General features: G+C 44.6%; 1 protein-coding gene across 4 annotated transcripts in view; it reads right to left on the bottom strand.

Moving 5' to 3' along the window:
* ATE1 (arginyltransferase 1) overlaps positions 1-14,716 on the bottom strand; it is a 95,667-nt gene extending 80,951 nt beyond the window's left edge. Inside the window, exons 1-7 of one of the 4 annotated variants that reach the window (XM_061556362.1) lie at positions 14,605-14,716; positions 14,252-14,403; positions 10,517-10,580; positions 9,729-9,791; positions 7,952-8,037; positions 6,725-6,901; positions 4,915-5,273 (exon numbers count right to left, since the gene is read on the bottom strand). In XM_061556362.1, the coding sequence (XP_061412346.1) occupies positions 4,915-5,273; positions 6,725-6,901; positions 7,952-8,037; positions 9,729-9,791; positions 10,517-10,580; positions 14,252-14,403; positions 14,605-14,624 (921 nt within the window). In that variant the 5' untranslated portion in view covers positions 14,625-14,716. Of the gene's footprint in view, positions 1-4,914; positions 5,274-6,724; positions 6,902-7,951; positions 8,038-9,728; positions 9,792-10,516; positions 10,581-13,124; positions 13,295-14,251; positions 14,404-14,604 lie in introns of those variants that run through there. The other 3 variants (XM_061556364.1, XM_061556361.1, XM_061556363.1) reach the window with 3 other exon arrangements.
* Positions 14,717-14,948: the final 232 nt, after the last annotated feature.

The raw sequence follows: 14,948 nt of genomic DNA, 5'->3' as shown, positions 1-14,948 counted from the left end.
CATAACCTACAGGAAGACAGTAAATAACAGTGCACTGGCTCAATATTTATCGTGGCATTATTCAATATTAAAAGCACACAATACATCATGGCCCTAATGCATTGCACATGTTCAAACTTTACTGTAAAAAAAAAACTGCATGGTTAATACTTTGATAGCATAGTTTACGTTTTAGGTTTCTCTTAAAGGGTAGTCTCAGACTGCATTTACTGGGCAAGGAGTCCCTGAGTGCTATATTTCAGAGAATCACGAAGTATTGCTACACAGTACCCCAACGATTACCAACCTGCCTTGCCCTGGGTCAAAATATTACCCTAGTGCCCTCAATATGGTACAAGAACACTTAGAAATAATAATAATAATAGTAATTTTACAGCCCTTTGCTAAACGACTGCTTCATGAAGTCCTCCCCGTGAAATGTCTGACCATATTTCACCACACTGGTCAATCCGGTTCGAAAGGGTGGCATTAGAAGTGGCCGGGAATAGAACTTATGTTGCCGGGTATCCATGTCGGAGTGCGCTCATCACTATGCCACTGCTTCACCCCTTATGCAATGTAAGTAAATGAACACTCAGCCAGTTATGTTAACAACCACCCCCCTACCACCAACCTGACTAAGTGCATCCACATTAAACGACCACGTAAAGCAATCGCAATGTAGAAAGTGGGCTCCTTACTTACCCGGTACACAAACATGAGATTTAACTGTTTAGCATGATGCAGTCCCCTGAACGACAATAAACTTCCAAAGCTCAATTTGGTCTCTCCCCGTTCTTTATGACTTAACCCGACCAGTTAGAGAGCAAGACTTCATCCGGCCAAGTTTCAATGCGCATGACTTTAGATGTCCCACAGTGCAATGAAATGTTTTATGTATTTAATTGTGCAAGTCCGGCTGCGCTCCAATTACGAGTTTGGCAATAAATTACATTTCAGCTTAATAATGCACGCCCCCATGGCCTCGCTTCCGCTGGCATTTCTCAACAAAATCATGCAATGATGAGATAGACAAAGATCCTCCCCCCCCCCCCCCACCGTATAACCTGGTCAGACTCAAGGGGTAAGTGCTGTTAGCGAGCACCTATTAAGGCCGGAGCAGCACACAAGGGGGTAACGTGGCCAGCACCATCACACTGCACGCACACACATGCCTGGCCCAGCGCCACATTGCTGTAGAACAAGGGGCCTCGTAAGGGAGATCTGTGTATCTGCTCGATAAAGAAAAAGGTGGAGAAGCACTGAGATTTAACAAAATGAGACGTAACAATGCATCGATAAATATCGATTCTTAAGCTGACGATGCAGGCATCGTATCGCGCGTGTAAAGATCACCGTTCTGAGATTCCCGTGTGTTATATGTTAAGGAGGTTTCACGTGATCTCTGTGATTTGATTAAATAATCAAATGACCAGTCTAAAACGTGACGACAATGTATGTTATTTCTGAGGGTGAGAATCTATACGTGCCTACTTCCAAGTATTTAAAATCTCATGGCTTAGCTGGCAGAGACCACGATGGACAAATTGACCAACAAATGGACCACAGATGCCAGGACTGGCAGATGGAGGGAACAGAAGGGCAGAGAGATGGAGAGATTTATAGCCAGAAGGACTGCCGGCCAGACTGGGAGCGACTGACCAAGAGATTCACAAGCAGATGGTGAGACTAAACCGGACAAGCAACAACTCTGAAAATACATACGACTTCTTGATCATGACTACACGTGCCAAAGTCGCATGAAAGAGACTCATGCTCAAAGGAAGCGGATGAGTCGGCGTAGTTGATTGAGAAGCCACTTGTTACCGCCTAGATTCAATTGCTTGAAGGAGCTCCCATCACGTGGAGCGAAACGTCGGACATCGTGCCAAACGACACGCGGCAGGACCCGAAAACACATCGAGGATCTATAATCCGCTTGCTGGTTACAGGACAAGTCGGTGACACTATGGATTGAGTGCGTCAGCACAAAGCACGGCGGGGCTTAAGCAGTGAATGCACCTTCGGCAAGCCGGCGGTGACCAGGTGATGGATGTGACCCTCTCGACACAGAGAGATTCCTCGCAAGTCGTAAAGTCCCTGCAGACATTTCATTGCAATATCGTGTTCCTGCGCCGCACTGCCGCACACGGGCATCCTGCTCAACGCCTCCACCTCATACTCACGACATATATTACGTGCAAATCGGACGGTTTTGCGTACAACATGAATTAGCCCGGCCATAACTCGCCAAGTAATTTGGGGTAATTATCAGGGCAGTGGGCCTCACCAGTCAAAGCGCTGGCGTCAACCCGCTCTGAAGTAAGACGTTAAAACCTTCCCAACGAGACCCACAGTCTCCGGGTAATGCGAGTGCCGCCGCTCCTCGGGGCTCGCCACTTTGAACAATTACCCCAGTCACTTGCAATCGCGGCAACAACAACGCTCTCTTGTGGCGCCCGTCACGCGCAGCACCTCCCGCGGAGCTACCGTTCGCTTTCCTCGGCGCAAGCACGCAAGCACGCAACGCATGCAGCAAGCAAGCACACACGCAGCGCGCATGGCGCTGGGACCGGCCATTCCATAAGCCAGAGCAGAACACGTCATGCGTAAGATGCACGTTGTATGTATGATGAACTTCTTTTGCACCGTACGTAGCCAACCGTGCTAATCGGAGGTGCGGGGGAAGGTTAACGACCTAAACACAAAAAGCAGTTCTAATGAAGTTAGTTTTTAATCATGATGATTTCAAAGTGCAAAGCTCTGGTGGCTTCGAAATGTCGGAAAAAAGAGCATTCCAGATGGCCGCAGAAGCGCATCTGAAAACGCGCGATGCAGTTACCGTCTTTGTTCGACAGTTCGCCAAACGCCGTTAGCACATACTCGGCAGTTATTATTCAGCCGTGATCTGTCCATTGCTAGATGAAGGCCTCCACCCTCAGCCAACGCCATCTCTCACGGTCCCACAATGCAAAGATCCACCTGGCACCTGCGCAGTTGCTCAACTCGCAGCTCTGCTAGAAGTCCTTGCAGACACGTACACTCCCTTGGCCGTCTCAGCAGCGTCATCCTTTGTAACGATGTGTCCTGCCCAAGTTTACTTAAGTTTTCTTTGCAGTCAATAATGAATTTCTGTAGGTTTTATTTGTTCTCTAAATCGTCTTTCTGCCAGTGTAATTCCGAGCGTTCACTTTTTCATGCTTCTTAGCGCACTTTTCAGTTTTATATTCCACTTTATTCAACAATGTCCAGGTTGCTGATCCATACATGAATGCAGCAAATATAGACCGATTATAAAAAAAACTTACGTTTAAAACAATGAATCACACTAGACTTAAAAAATGCATGGGCGGAAGCATTTTTGAATGCTTCCTATATAAAACCTCTGCACTTCCATAACAAAACTTTGCAGCCATTAACAATTACATTGATTGTGTTTATACAATGTTCATTCTGAAACGCTCTACCCCCTTGCGCAGAAACCAATCGGCGAGCGGTCAGGCATGTTTCCACTAACAACTAACCACAGTTCAGTTGTATTTGCTTACACGCTTGTGGTCATTAAAAACAGCAATAAGAAATCCCCAGAGCTGTCCCCTGCGCAGGAAACAAAAACGGGGGGGGGGGGGGGGGAATAAATTCCATTTTGCCCAACACTCCAAATGAGCTGTTTACTTCAGACCCTAGACTCCCTGTGTCAGCCCCCCCCCCCCCCCCCCCACCGGGGAAGCAATGCCACCCACAAGCGACACGCAAGTCACTTACGAATTATCCCCGACAGCATGAGTGTGGCAAGCACCGGGTTTGCAAAATATAAAAGTGCGTGTGCTTGTGGAGCGGTAGGAGAAAACACATAGCTCACTGTACGGACAAATATCCTCTTTCATACGTATTTTTGCAAGGCCGCGTTACGCCACGCGGGGCGGAAGGTTCACGAAGGAAGCCGCAACGTGACCCTGGTGAGCGCAACGTTAGCGGACGCAAAATAACAAAAACAATATTGTATTGGTGTGTTTTTTTACTCGAGGCAAATTCAATGTAAACCCAGTTTGGCTCTATCGGACTGCTGCCATGGTGGCACGCTGGGATTTTATTTCCACAGGTCGCCGGTTCAATTCGATTTCCTTGCGCGAGAGTTGAAACGATGAGCCCGTTTCTTGAATCCCCCAGCCTCAATCCTCCATGAAGTATAAATGGGTTTACCATGGTTAGTAGGATCGGCAGGACGCTCGGTTGTGCTGGGATAAAGTGCGGGTATTCACGCCTTTTATAAGACGTCTGGCCTGCGTGGAAAAATACGTCAAATACTCTCTGGAGGTGCTTCTGCCAGCAGTGGCATGAGCAAGAAGTTACAGGGCTGCAATTTTACCTTCTTTTTTTACAGATAACACTTTTGGGGATTTCACACAGAAGAGGGATGTTAATGTCCAATGAGAATTATTTTAAAAGGCCTCATTATCTCTTGAATGGCTGTGAGATTTAATTCCGGAAATGTTCTTGGGAAAGACTGTCACTTTTGTTTCTTGTAACGTCGACTATCCACGCTCAACCCTACTTAGCTTTTGAGATCAGACACATTTCCAGAGCTAATTTGGCTACAGGCTTGAGTTGATCACTTTTTTTTTTTTAATATTCCAATTGCGTAAACTATACTCTGACCTCTTCTCCAACTGACAAGAAACTAAACGCTTTAATTATTCATGTAAGTAGTTTGCAAGTGGATACCATGTAAACACTGTATATTTTTGCACTCAGTTGTAGCAACACATGCATGGCAATGGTGCTAAAATGTCAGAAACAGATGAAATACTCACACCTCCTGGCTGAAAGGCATTAATTACATTAAATCAACCAAGCAGACGATAAGGCCACCACACTGCCATCGCCAACAAGGGCTTGCCACGATCAAACAACCGAACGGTTCCTCTCGCTCACCTCCAGCTTGTGCTTGCCATCTCTCGCCTTGTGCTTAGTGACAAAGTCCTCCAAGGTCTTTGGCTGATTTGGTGCTTGTTGCTCAGGGTGCTGCCCGGCCTGCCGGTGCGACAGGCCGGCCAAACGCATTCCCTTCTCCACGTTGCTGAGTGCCCCAGCGTCGGACGCAAGGCCGTCGGATGGAAACGGAGCAGGCGATGCAGAAAGACGTTGAGCAGAGGAGGACTCCGGCTGAGAGCTGCCCGATGCTTGGTCTCCACTCTCCATGCCGTCCTGCTTCTGCTGTTTCAGCATCCTCCTTTCCCTGCGCAGGTCCTTGGCCTTACGAGCCATTGGGCGGCTTGGGTCAGCGCCCACACCTGTACCCACGGATCAAAACGGTGACCAAAACTCAAAACTGCTGTTGATAATTACCACATGGATCTTCGTTGTGCCACGACTAATTTTATTTACAAACGTAAAAATTGTTTTTATCAGTGGCGGGATGGTTTTATGATGGTGTCATTTGTGACAATGTTAAGCCAACAATTAATTAGATGCTGTTTACGTGCAATAGAAAAATAGAACGTTATGTTTCTTGTCCCAAAGCACCATGAACTCAACAATATGACATTGCAAGTCGTTATACATTCACATTCAAATAATTTACTCCAGAATGTATGATACTCATGATTGTGGTATAAGATGCCCTCAAGTGGCAGAAACAGTCCAAATCTGCCACCTACTGGCTAGCAAGGCAACTGATGAGTAAATCTAAAAACTAAATACATACGAAACACACGAGGTTTTTTTGGGGGTTTAGATCGCGTCAATATTTTCGCAATCTACCCAGAAAAAACCTGCATTATGAATTATTTAACACGTAGGCTTTCGCGAAAAATATCATCCATAATACAGATTTTTTTTTGGGTTAGATCGCGTAAATATATAAATGTGGCGGTCGCCTGTTGAAGCTAGTTGTAACTACCGGCGAAACGTCGTACTCAGATTGTAAATGTTGTGGCTTTGCTTTCCAACACACTGGTTTGCTGTACGAGATACCAATTGCCATGTTCTGTTTACATGACAAACCTTACTAATTTGCTGTGTCAGGTGGGGGCGGGTTTGATCTAACCCAAAAAACCTGTATGATGGATTATGGATGATATTAGTCGTGAAAGCCTACGTGTTAAAATTGAACAAATTCAAAAGGAATTCGTTTGGATAAATGTTCATCTTGCAAATGACGTGGACAAATTTTTTAAGAATTCATAAAATTACCTCTACAAATGCACCAACAGCAAACAAATGTTGCAGCGTACAAGTACGGTGCTGTTGTCAAGGCACTGATGGATGTTGGCCTCCCTAATGCCTCCAAGTGGCAGGTTAAAGCTGGATGAGATAAAAGGATTTGCTGCACTGCCCCCTGCTGCCCACGATGTAGCAAGGCAACAGAGTTTAACACTACCAGTTTAAATTTCGATTTAAAGCTTTCGTGACTGCAGGGATTCATCTTCTTGGTTCTTTCGGTAAAGTCACAATAATAAGAAAATAAAAAAAAATTTCCCTTCTACGTGACTTTACCGAAAGAACCAAGAAGATGACTACCAGTTTAGCTTAAAATCGGTGTCGCAATTTTCCATATTTTGATGTAAGCCGGTCACCCTTGAAAAACAAGAGCATGTTTACATACTTGTCATCACGGGTTGTTTTGTAATGTTGTAACCCACCTTTTGTTGTTTTTTTTACATGAAAGGTAAATATTAACGCAGCGTGTTACTGGAAAAACAACAAAAAAAGCTATGAAACCATGTCTCAGGTTAGAGTTTACCAGGTTTGGGGGGCCTCTTTGCCCTCTCTTCGGACGATGAACCAGATATCTTCGGCAAAGCCCCGTCAGATTGGTCGACTTCTCCCACAATCACCGTGTCCAGTTGGCATGGCTTTTCCACCGGATGTGGCACGTGGCACGCAGAAGGGTGCTCGTCCATGGGCACCTCAGTGGGTACTGTGGAAACCAACAAACAAAACCTCACTCAAAATATTAAAGACAGAACTGACCGGGTGGCTCAGAGGTCCGAGCGCTGAGCTGCCACCACTGAGATCCATCCTGGGTGCCCATAGATAAGCACCCAGGTGATGATCTAAACCCAGTGACCAATGACAACACACAACAAAAACATCCCGTTCAATATGGTTCTGCACTTAAAATCAGCTAAATTCCAGTTCTGATCATCCAACATATCGGTTTGACTGTCGTGTGGTGACCATTGCTCTCTTTGACAGAGTGTGAAGGTGCTGCCGCTATTGTACATAACAGGTTACTTGATGGCTCTGTAATATTTTCTTCTCTTGCCCATTCTCTAAAAATCTAAGAGTTGCACTGCACTGCAACAGATCAGAACGTATACGTCATCTCATAACGTGATGATATCAACATCGGGATAACACTGGGGGGAAAATACTTGTTTTTAAATGTAAATCATGTTTTCCCCAGCTGAATTGAGGGGATCTGACAATATTATATATACACGGTGTCTTCAGCTTGCGCAATTTACCCCCCGGCAGCATAACAAAAGGCTGCTTAATCTTAGCTTCTTTATCTACTTCTGCCCCCGGCATCACAAAGCTTCAGTTTGAACTCCGTACGTTGCGCCCACCCCGTTCCTCACATCGCCCACACTCACCATGGCCCCTCCCCTCCCTCCATCCCCCGCGACTATATAATTCCTCGTCACAGCCATCTCTTAGACACACTTAAGCGGTTGTGCTTTCGCTACGTTGTCCCCACCTGAAGAAGGACGCTTGTGTTGCGCCCGAAACGTCATGATTTAATCTAATTGTTTTCATTTATTTGATTTGATTTTTCACCTACGTGACTTTACCGGAAAAAAAACCAAAGAGTAATATTCCAATGATACAAGACAATGGACGAGCCGTTGTGATCAGTCAACCATTACATCACCGTGCCACTTTGAAATCTAACAGAGCAAACATTTTCAAGCAAACACCTTAAAATATTGCAATCCAAATAACTATTCACTGTCATTTTCCTTACAGATGTCTCCATTCGTAAGGTACATGGTCATTCGCTTCAGAATCTTCTTTTGGGACTTGGAGAGTCGGTAATCCAGAACTTGACACCTGTGAAGAAATAAGTTTGGACATTTCTTAGCCATGCTGTCTTTTCGCTGCCAGATCATTCCTTAACTCAATTTTCATAATATAAGTCAAATAAAAATTCTACAACAATGATACACCATCACATTACCCCTGTACACAAAGCATATATTCCCCCCATTACTGCCTAAACTAGGGGACGGAAAACAAGATAAGAAGCTTCGATTCAAAACTTTCGTGACTGCAGGGATTCATCTTCTTGGTTCTTTCGGTAAAGTCACGTAGAAGGGAAGTAATAAAATAATACAAATAAAAATAATAAAATAATTCTCACGACGTTTCGGCCACAACGCAAGCAGCCGTCCTCAGGTGAAAACCAGGTCTGTCGCCTCGACAGACCTGGTTTTCACCTGAGGACGGCTGCTCGCCTCGACAGACCTGTTCTTCACCTGAGGACGGCTGCTTGCGTTGTGGCCGAAACGTCGCGAGAATTATTTTATTATTTTATTTTATTATTTTATTACTTCCCTTCTACGTGACTTTACCGAAAGAACCAAGAAGAAGATAAGAAGCGCCATTTTCTTCGAATTCAGTCAAACAAAATCGATATTTTGAGTGTGAATAACGTCACGAAGCAGTCCCTAAAAGAGCCGCACGCAGCTCCAGAGCCGCAGCTTACCAAATGCAAATATACAGGATACGCAAATTGAAAGTGGTCAGCCCCAACGTACATTATTAGCGCAAGCCAAACACCACGTAACTGCCATTCTCCATGCAGGCAAACCCGAGAGAATATGCTGCTGTTAAAACTGGTAGTTGGAATTAAATTTACTTGTCAGCACCCAATTACGGTGATATTTGTTCAGCAACATCAGTACCAAGGGAACCGATTCGTAATTATAGAAGTGGAGAGTCGTGGGAATTCCTGCAATGCCTGTCTTTCTGAGCCTCTGGTCTAATCCCACTGCTGCTACAAAAACGTGTTATTCTTTCAAAGTTCACCAAAGGACCAGTAATTTTAAATCACGGTTCTCATATCTTTGCAGCAAATGAACAATGGTACAAATCTGTTTACAAAAAACTAAGGCTGTGTGTGTTGCAAGTATTCAATGAAATGCCTTTTGGAGTCAACAAAAACGCGATTTAAATCACTAAGGACAAGTTAAGTTATTTTGTAAAGCCAAGGATTTGATTTGACAAAATAAAACTCAACAGTTTGATTTCCAAAGCCAATAGTGTAGGAAATTACAAACATGTCATCTACTGCAAGTGGACATGACAGAACCGTTGAGAAATCATGAATAAACCCAGGCTTTTGTTTGCCAATATCATCACCCAACTGCCAAACACACTGCAATGCCTACTTATTTATACAATTCAGTTTCCTACAAAGGATCAGGAAACAAACAAAAATAAGTCATATTGACCGTTAAGAAAGTTAAGTGAACTTGGGCAGGACGTGTAATTTAGAAAGGATGATGGCTGATGACTAGTCTGCCGATAGAAAGGCGGCCAAAGGAGAGTACACCAGACAGGATGACCACTGCATAGATGGCGAGATGAGATCAGCGCACACGCAGAAGTGTGAGCGATAACAACCATATGGGGGAGGTCTTCATCCAACATTGGACAAAAATGGCTCATAATAAAAGAAAAGGCAAGGAATAACACTATTTTCTGCCACTTCAGTCCATGGCCATGTCCAAAGAACTTACCGTATGGTATACTGAGGACAGCAGGTCTTATCCATGATGGGCTTGTACAAGTACTCGCCACTCCTTAAAAAAAGATGACATTTCATATCACCATAAACTAATGAAAATCAGCATGATCTAGTATCAGAAAGCACATCACCAGCTCTCCAGCCATTTAGAGTTGTGATTCGATTCAAGATATTTAAGCTTTGTTTTATATTGCCGTGAATGTAGCGACTCCATGTGGCTACGGCGATGATGTTAACACATTTCATTTGTGCATGTACAGCCTTTTCTTGTCAATCCACTGCTGGATGGGAGCCTCCCTGCAATGCGTGGATCGTGGTGGTTATTTGACGGGGAGCAGAAATATGGTTGTATAGAAGTACAGTAGAACAATTTACTTTTCTGCACCGTCCTCTGATGGACCAGCATGTGCGCAGGGTAACCACGTGCTGCCTCTGACAACCTGGCATTCATTATGGGAATCCAATCAAGTGCTTGCAAGGTTCCACTTTGAGATATGCTTAACTGATGTTTTCGTTGGTAATAACATATACAACATATGAAACGGCATGCATGATGAGTTTAATCATTGATACTCATCAAGGCATAAATTATTACACGGATTTGAGACTATTAAGACTGCGTCTGTCATGGCAATTCATTTAACCCAATATCATTTCCACAAGCGGTCACATGTCACGTCTCGTATGAACTTTGTCTAAGAATAAACCCCCTGAATTACAACATCTAATTAAGATTGAACCTTCCCAGAGGTCAAAGTGAAAAGTAAGCAGCTTACTTACCTCCTCCAGCCCCGGTCTATGAGATCCTGGTAATCATGTACTGTTAAGGCATGGGCCCACATCCCTTGGAAACATGACACACAGATTACAATTAGAGACATGCAAATTACGGACCAAACATGACCTGCAAAACCACGCAAGATTCAATCAGTAATAATGTCCAAAGCAAACGAAAATGTGTCAGTGCGCCAATTATATAGACTGGAAAGGGCAAAATCATGGAAGGTAAATGTAACATCATAACCAGAAGATTGTTTCACAATAAGTTGTGAGTAATAATACAATTGCGAATGCAACAGTTGCATTAATTTATCAAGCACCATCCGATCGTAAGGAGAGCAAACAGGTTTGCACCGCATGCCCCTTGAACTATTAATAATTACAGGCCTTTGTCAATCCACTGCTGGATGAAGGCCTCCACACATCCCTGTACCATCTCGGCCAAGCAAGTTGTTTTGGTGAAACGAGTGGGGATGGGTGCAGGGACCGGTTTGGTTATCACTCGCCACTGATGCTGTTGTAACCTTAAGAACCTTACGAACCTTACCACACAATCAACGCATTCCTAAAAAGCTACAGTACTGTAAGGCAATAATGGTATAGTCAGTATGCCAAAATATATAGCCATATTAACATTGAATACAGAACAGTATAAACAATTAAACCCGAACCATACCGAAACCTTTAGATACCATTTTTTAATCCATTATCATATTACAAGTCTAAGTATATAATTACCATCTCATCAACTCTAACTCCTACAACCTAAATTCATAGCCCTATACATAGTAAGGGGCCGTCCATAAATGACGTCACGCGATTTTGGCCGATTTTTGACCCCCCCTCCCCCCCTCGTCACACGACGTCACAAAAGTCAGACCCCCCTCAAATTTGACGTCACAAAGCTCTGCCCCCCCCCCCCCCCCAAAAAACCATATTCCCATTTTGAAAATAAAGCATGCTTCAAATCACTTTAAACTAAAACTATTGTCATTGTAGTGGGTATTTAATGTGGCGCTGCACTCTGATGTTGTAGAAGAAAACATGTATTAAAATGGCGTTGGAAAGCTGAAATTTAGCATAAAATTCACCTGAAAATATTAAACATCTCACTAAAACTGCAGATGTTAGAATATTACATTGAAATTATCTTATAATTATTAAATACTAGCTTTATTACCCGGCTTCGCCCGGGACTTGGATTTTTGTCTTGGATTAATACTCACTTGCCATGCAAAATATATCAATTATTGCGCCCCCCCCCCCCCCCCCCCAATACAAAAGTCTATTTTTATACGTTTTGCATTGTGTACAGTCTGGAAACTACCCAACATGGCAAATTTCAAGATTGTAGCATGTTGGAAAGTATGCTAAAACATTTCGAACAGACACACATAACTATAAAAAATTCTTGAAACTTTGTAGTAAAACGAAGCATAATGGAGAGTACAATTATAACAATCACATATTCATTTCACAGAATGAAAAGCCCTGGTAGAATCATGAGAATCAAAATGTTTAATAAATATCATTCAAAAAAATTACAAAATGTATGCTTCTCCATTCTCCCATGGAGAAGCAAAATGCTCCTTCATGAAGTAAATAAAAGGTGACCTTAGTAAATGTAAATAATCAAATAGTTAATAATGAAAATTAATAAAAATTAGTGTTGTTATAACAATTCTATTTAATTCATATTTATTTAAAGTTGCGTATTTTGATGTGACGTCACACATCCTCACAAATGTCTGACCCCATCCCTCCTCGGTGCGTGACGTCATTTATGAACGGCCCCTTACCCTAACTCCTTGACCTTATAAGCCCTATTCATAGCCATACACAGTAAGTTAAAAATATCTACAGGAACCAAAACACTCAAATTCACTTCCACAATTCTACAAGTTCAAGCTCTATAAACCAAATCTCTGCAAGCTCCCCAATAAACCAAAAACATGGTGATATAAACTCTACCCCAATAATCCCTTACCCTATAAACCCTGACACAAACTATTCAAACCTTAAAGCCATTGAAACCCCACGACTAAAACCCTTTATCACTTAGCAGAGTACAGCACACAAACAGCACACAATTCGTACAGTATCACATTTACAATGTAAGCAATAACACGAGAAGCGTTCCCCAATTCCCCAATTCCCAAATTCCACGAGGACATGAACCCCGTGTGAGGATGACCTTAAGTATTGCTGATGATGCTGATGGCGATGCAGGGGTGTTATCAGCTGCTCTCAATGACATCTCAGAGATGATGATGATGTTTGGAGTGATTGTGAAGACGATGCTGAAAACAGCAACAGCAGTGAGTATGAACGTGCCAGAAGTTGATGACAAATGCCCGTCTCGGGATGATAACGATGCTGCTACTGCTACTAACACCAGATTCAGCAGCAGCAACAGCATGAATGAATGAATATTCCCTATCGCTGTAGCCGATGCCGGCACAAAGGCTAAAGCACAATTAGCCGACGGTCGGTCAAAGCACACACACACACAAGACAGACAACCGAGAAGACAGGCGACAGACAAGCATGACAGACGGAGGGAGGGCTGGTGTGTGTGTGTGGGGGGGCACAACAGATAATAGTATACCATGCGATACACTCGAGGTTTCTCCGCCACAGTAGCCACACGAGTTTCCGCCGCTGTCAGACAGGTACTCGACCACGCTGCGCATCCCTATCGTCGACATTGTCTCCCTTCGCGGTGGTTTCTCTCCACCACCACCACCACCTCCACCACCACCACCCTACCACCCTCTGTGCTCTCTACACACGCGAGGCTCTGTGCGAGTTTCCCCTTCCGGACGAAGCGGACGAGGAGGAGGAGGAGGCGGAACGGGGCCCGGGGTCGTAATCGGCTTTCAAGCGCGGGGCTCGAGAGCGCCCTGAACTGGGCAAGGGCGAGAGGGCTCTTTTGGGACCGTCCATAAATGACGTCACGCGATTTTGGAGGATTTTGGACGATTTTGGAGGATTTTTGACCCCCCCCCCTCTTCCTTGTCACACGGCGTCACAAAAAGTCTGAACCCCCTCCACCCCACCCCACTCTCAAATATGACGTCACAAAGCTCTGCCCCCGCCCCCACCCCAAACCAAATTTCCATTTTGAAAATAAAACGTGCTTCAAATCACTTTAAACTAAAACTATTGTCATTGTAGTTGGTATTTATTAAAATGTGGAGCTGCACTCTGATGTTGTAGAAGAAAACATTTATTGGAAAGCTGAAATTTAGCATAACATTCACTTGAAAATACGTCTAACTCCCCCCGCCCCTCCCTTCGTCACACGACGTCACAAATGTCTGACCCCCCCCCCCCCCCAGGTGCGTGACGTCATTTATGGACGGCCCTAAATCCTTCTTTAGGGCCGGATTCTCCCTCTAAGCCCCCAAGGCCAACAAAGCGCTCGCGGTCGCGCTAGATTGCCGATTACGATCCCACCCGCGGCACCGCAATTACATTTCCCACTCCGCAAGGGCGGCGCCTCGCGTAGGCGCTCGACCAATCAGAGCGGCCGTGCCATTCACTCGCACGCGTCGCCATAGTCTCAACCAATGGGAGCTCTGGATTCCGCACGTGCTGCGCAACAGCGCTACGAAATGCAAAGCCCGTTGTGTTTCATCACAAATTATAGTTATTGCGATCGGGTTTTTTTAAAAAGTAATTTATGACGCTATTGTTAAAACCCCCAATACCACTAATATAAACCAAACTTACCGCTGCTCCACTTGCCCGTGTCGCCGCCGCAGTAGCCGCAGTAGGATCCCGAGACGCACCTCGAGAATTGCACCAAAACCTCCCAGGCCCCGACCTCCCGCGCCATCGCAAATGTCCCTCGCCGCTTGCGAAGACTTCGAATATGAAACGAGCTACAAAAACATACAAAGAGCCACGACTACACACCAACACGATCCTCAGTAAAAGTGCCGGGAGAAGCAATCGCTTTAGCCGCCGTGTTTTGCCTTTTTGTGTGTGCGTGAGTGTGATGCGACGCGTCCGCTAAGCATTGGTGCTGTGGCTTGGTTGATGTCTCTTTTTCCAGTGATGTGTAAAAAGAAAAAATGTCTCACTTTGCGAAGAAGTTACTCATTGAACAATTCCTGTTGGGCGGTTTCGCTGCCCTAGTGAGTGACGTGGTGGGGGGGGGCACGAGCAGATGAAGCAAAGGGCAAAGTGTAGAACCCCCAAGTAGCTCAAGAGACACCCCCCCCCCCCCATGGATTGTGCGGTGCATCAAAAAGTTCAATTAAATCCCAAAATAAAAGCTAGTTAAGTGAAAGGCAATTCACCTCGTGGTAAATATCGTCTGCATCTATCTTGCCACTCCGTTTTTTTAATCAATACAATGTTTCTGTTATTTCACATCATCGCTATCGCTTGCCTGTGTGTGTGTTGAAAGTGGGGGCCCCAAAAC

This window comes from Lethenteron reissneri, chromosome 22, assembly GCF_015708825.2.
Source record: "Lethenteron reissneri isolate LAM-NWPU_2019-01 chromosome 22, ASM1570882v1, whole genome shotgun sequence".
Classification (NCBI taxonomy): Eukaryota; Metazoa; Chordata; class Hyperoartia; order Petromyzontiformes; family Petromyzontidae; genus Lethenteron; species Lethenteron reissneri.
This window is presented reverse-complemented; position numbering and strand designations above follow the sequence as displayed.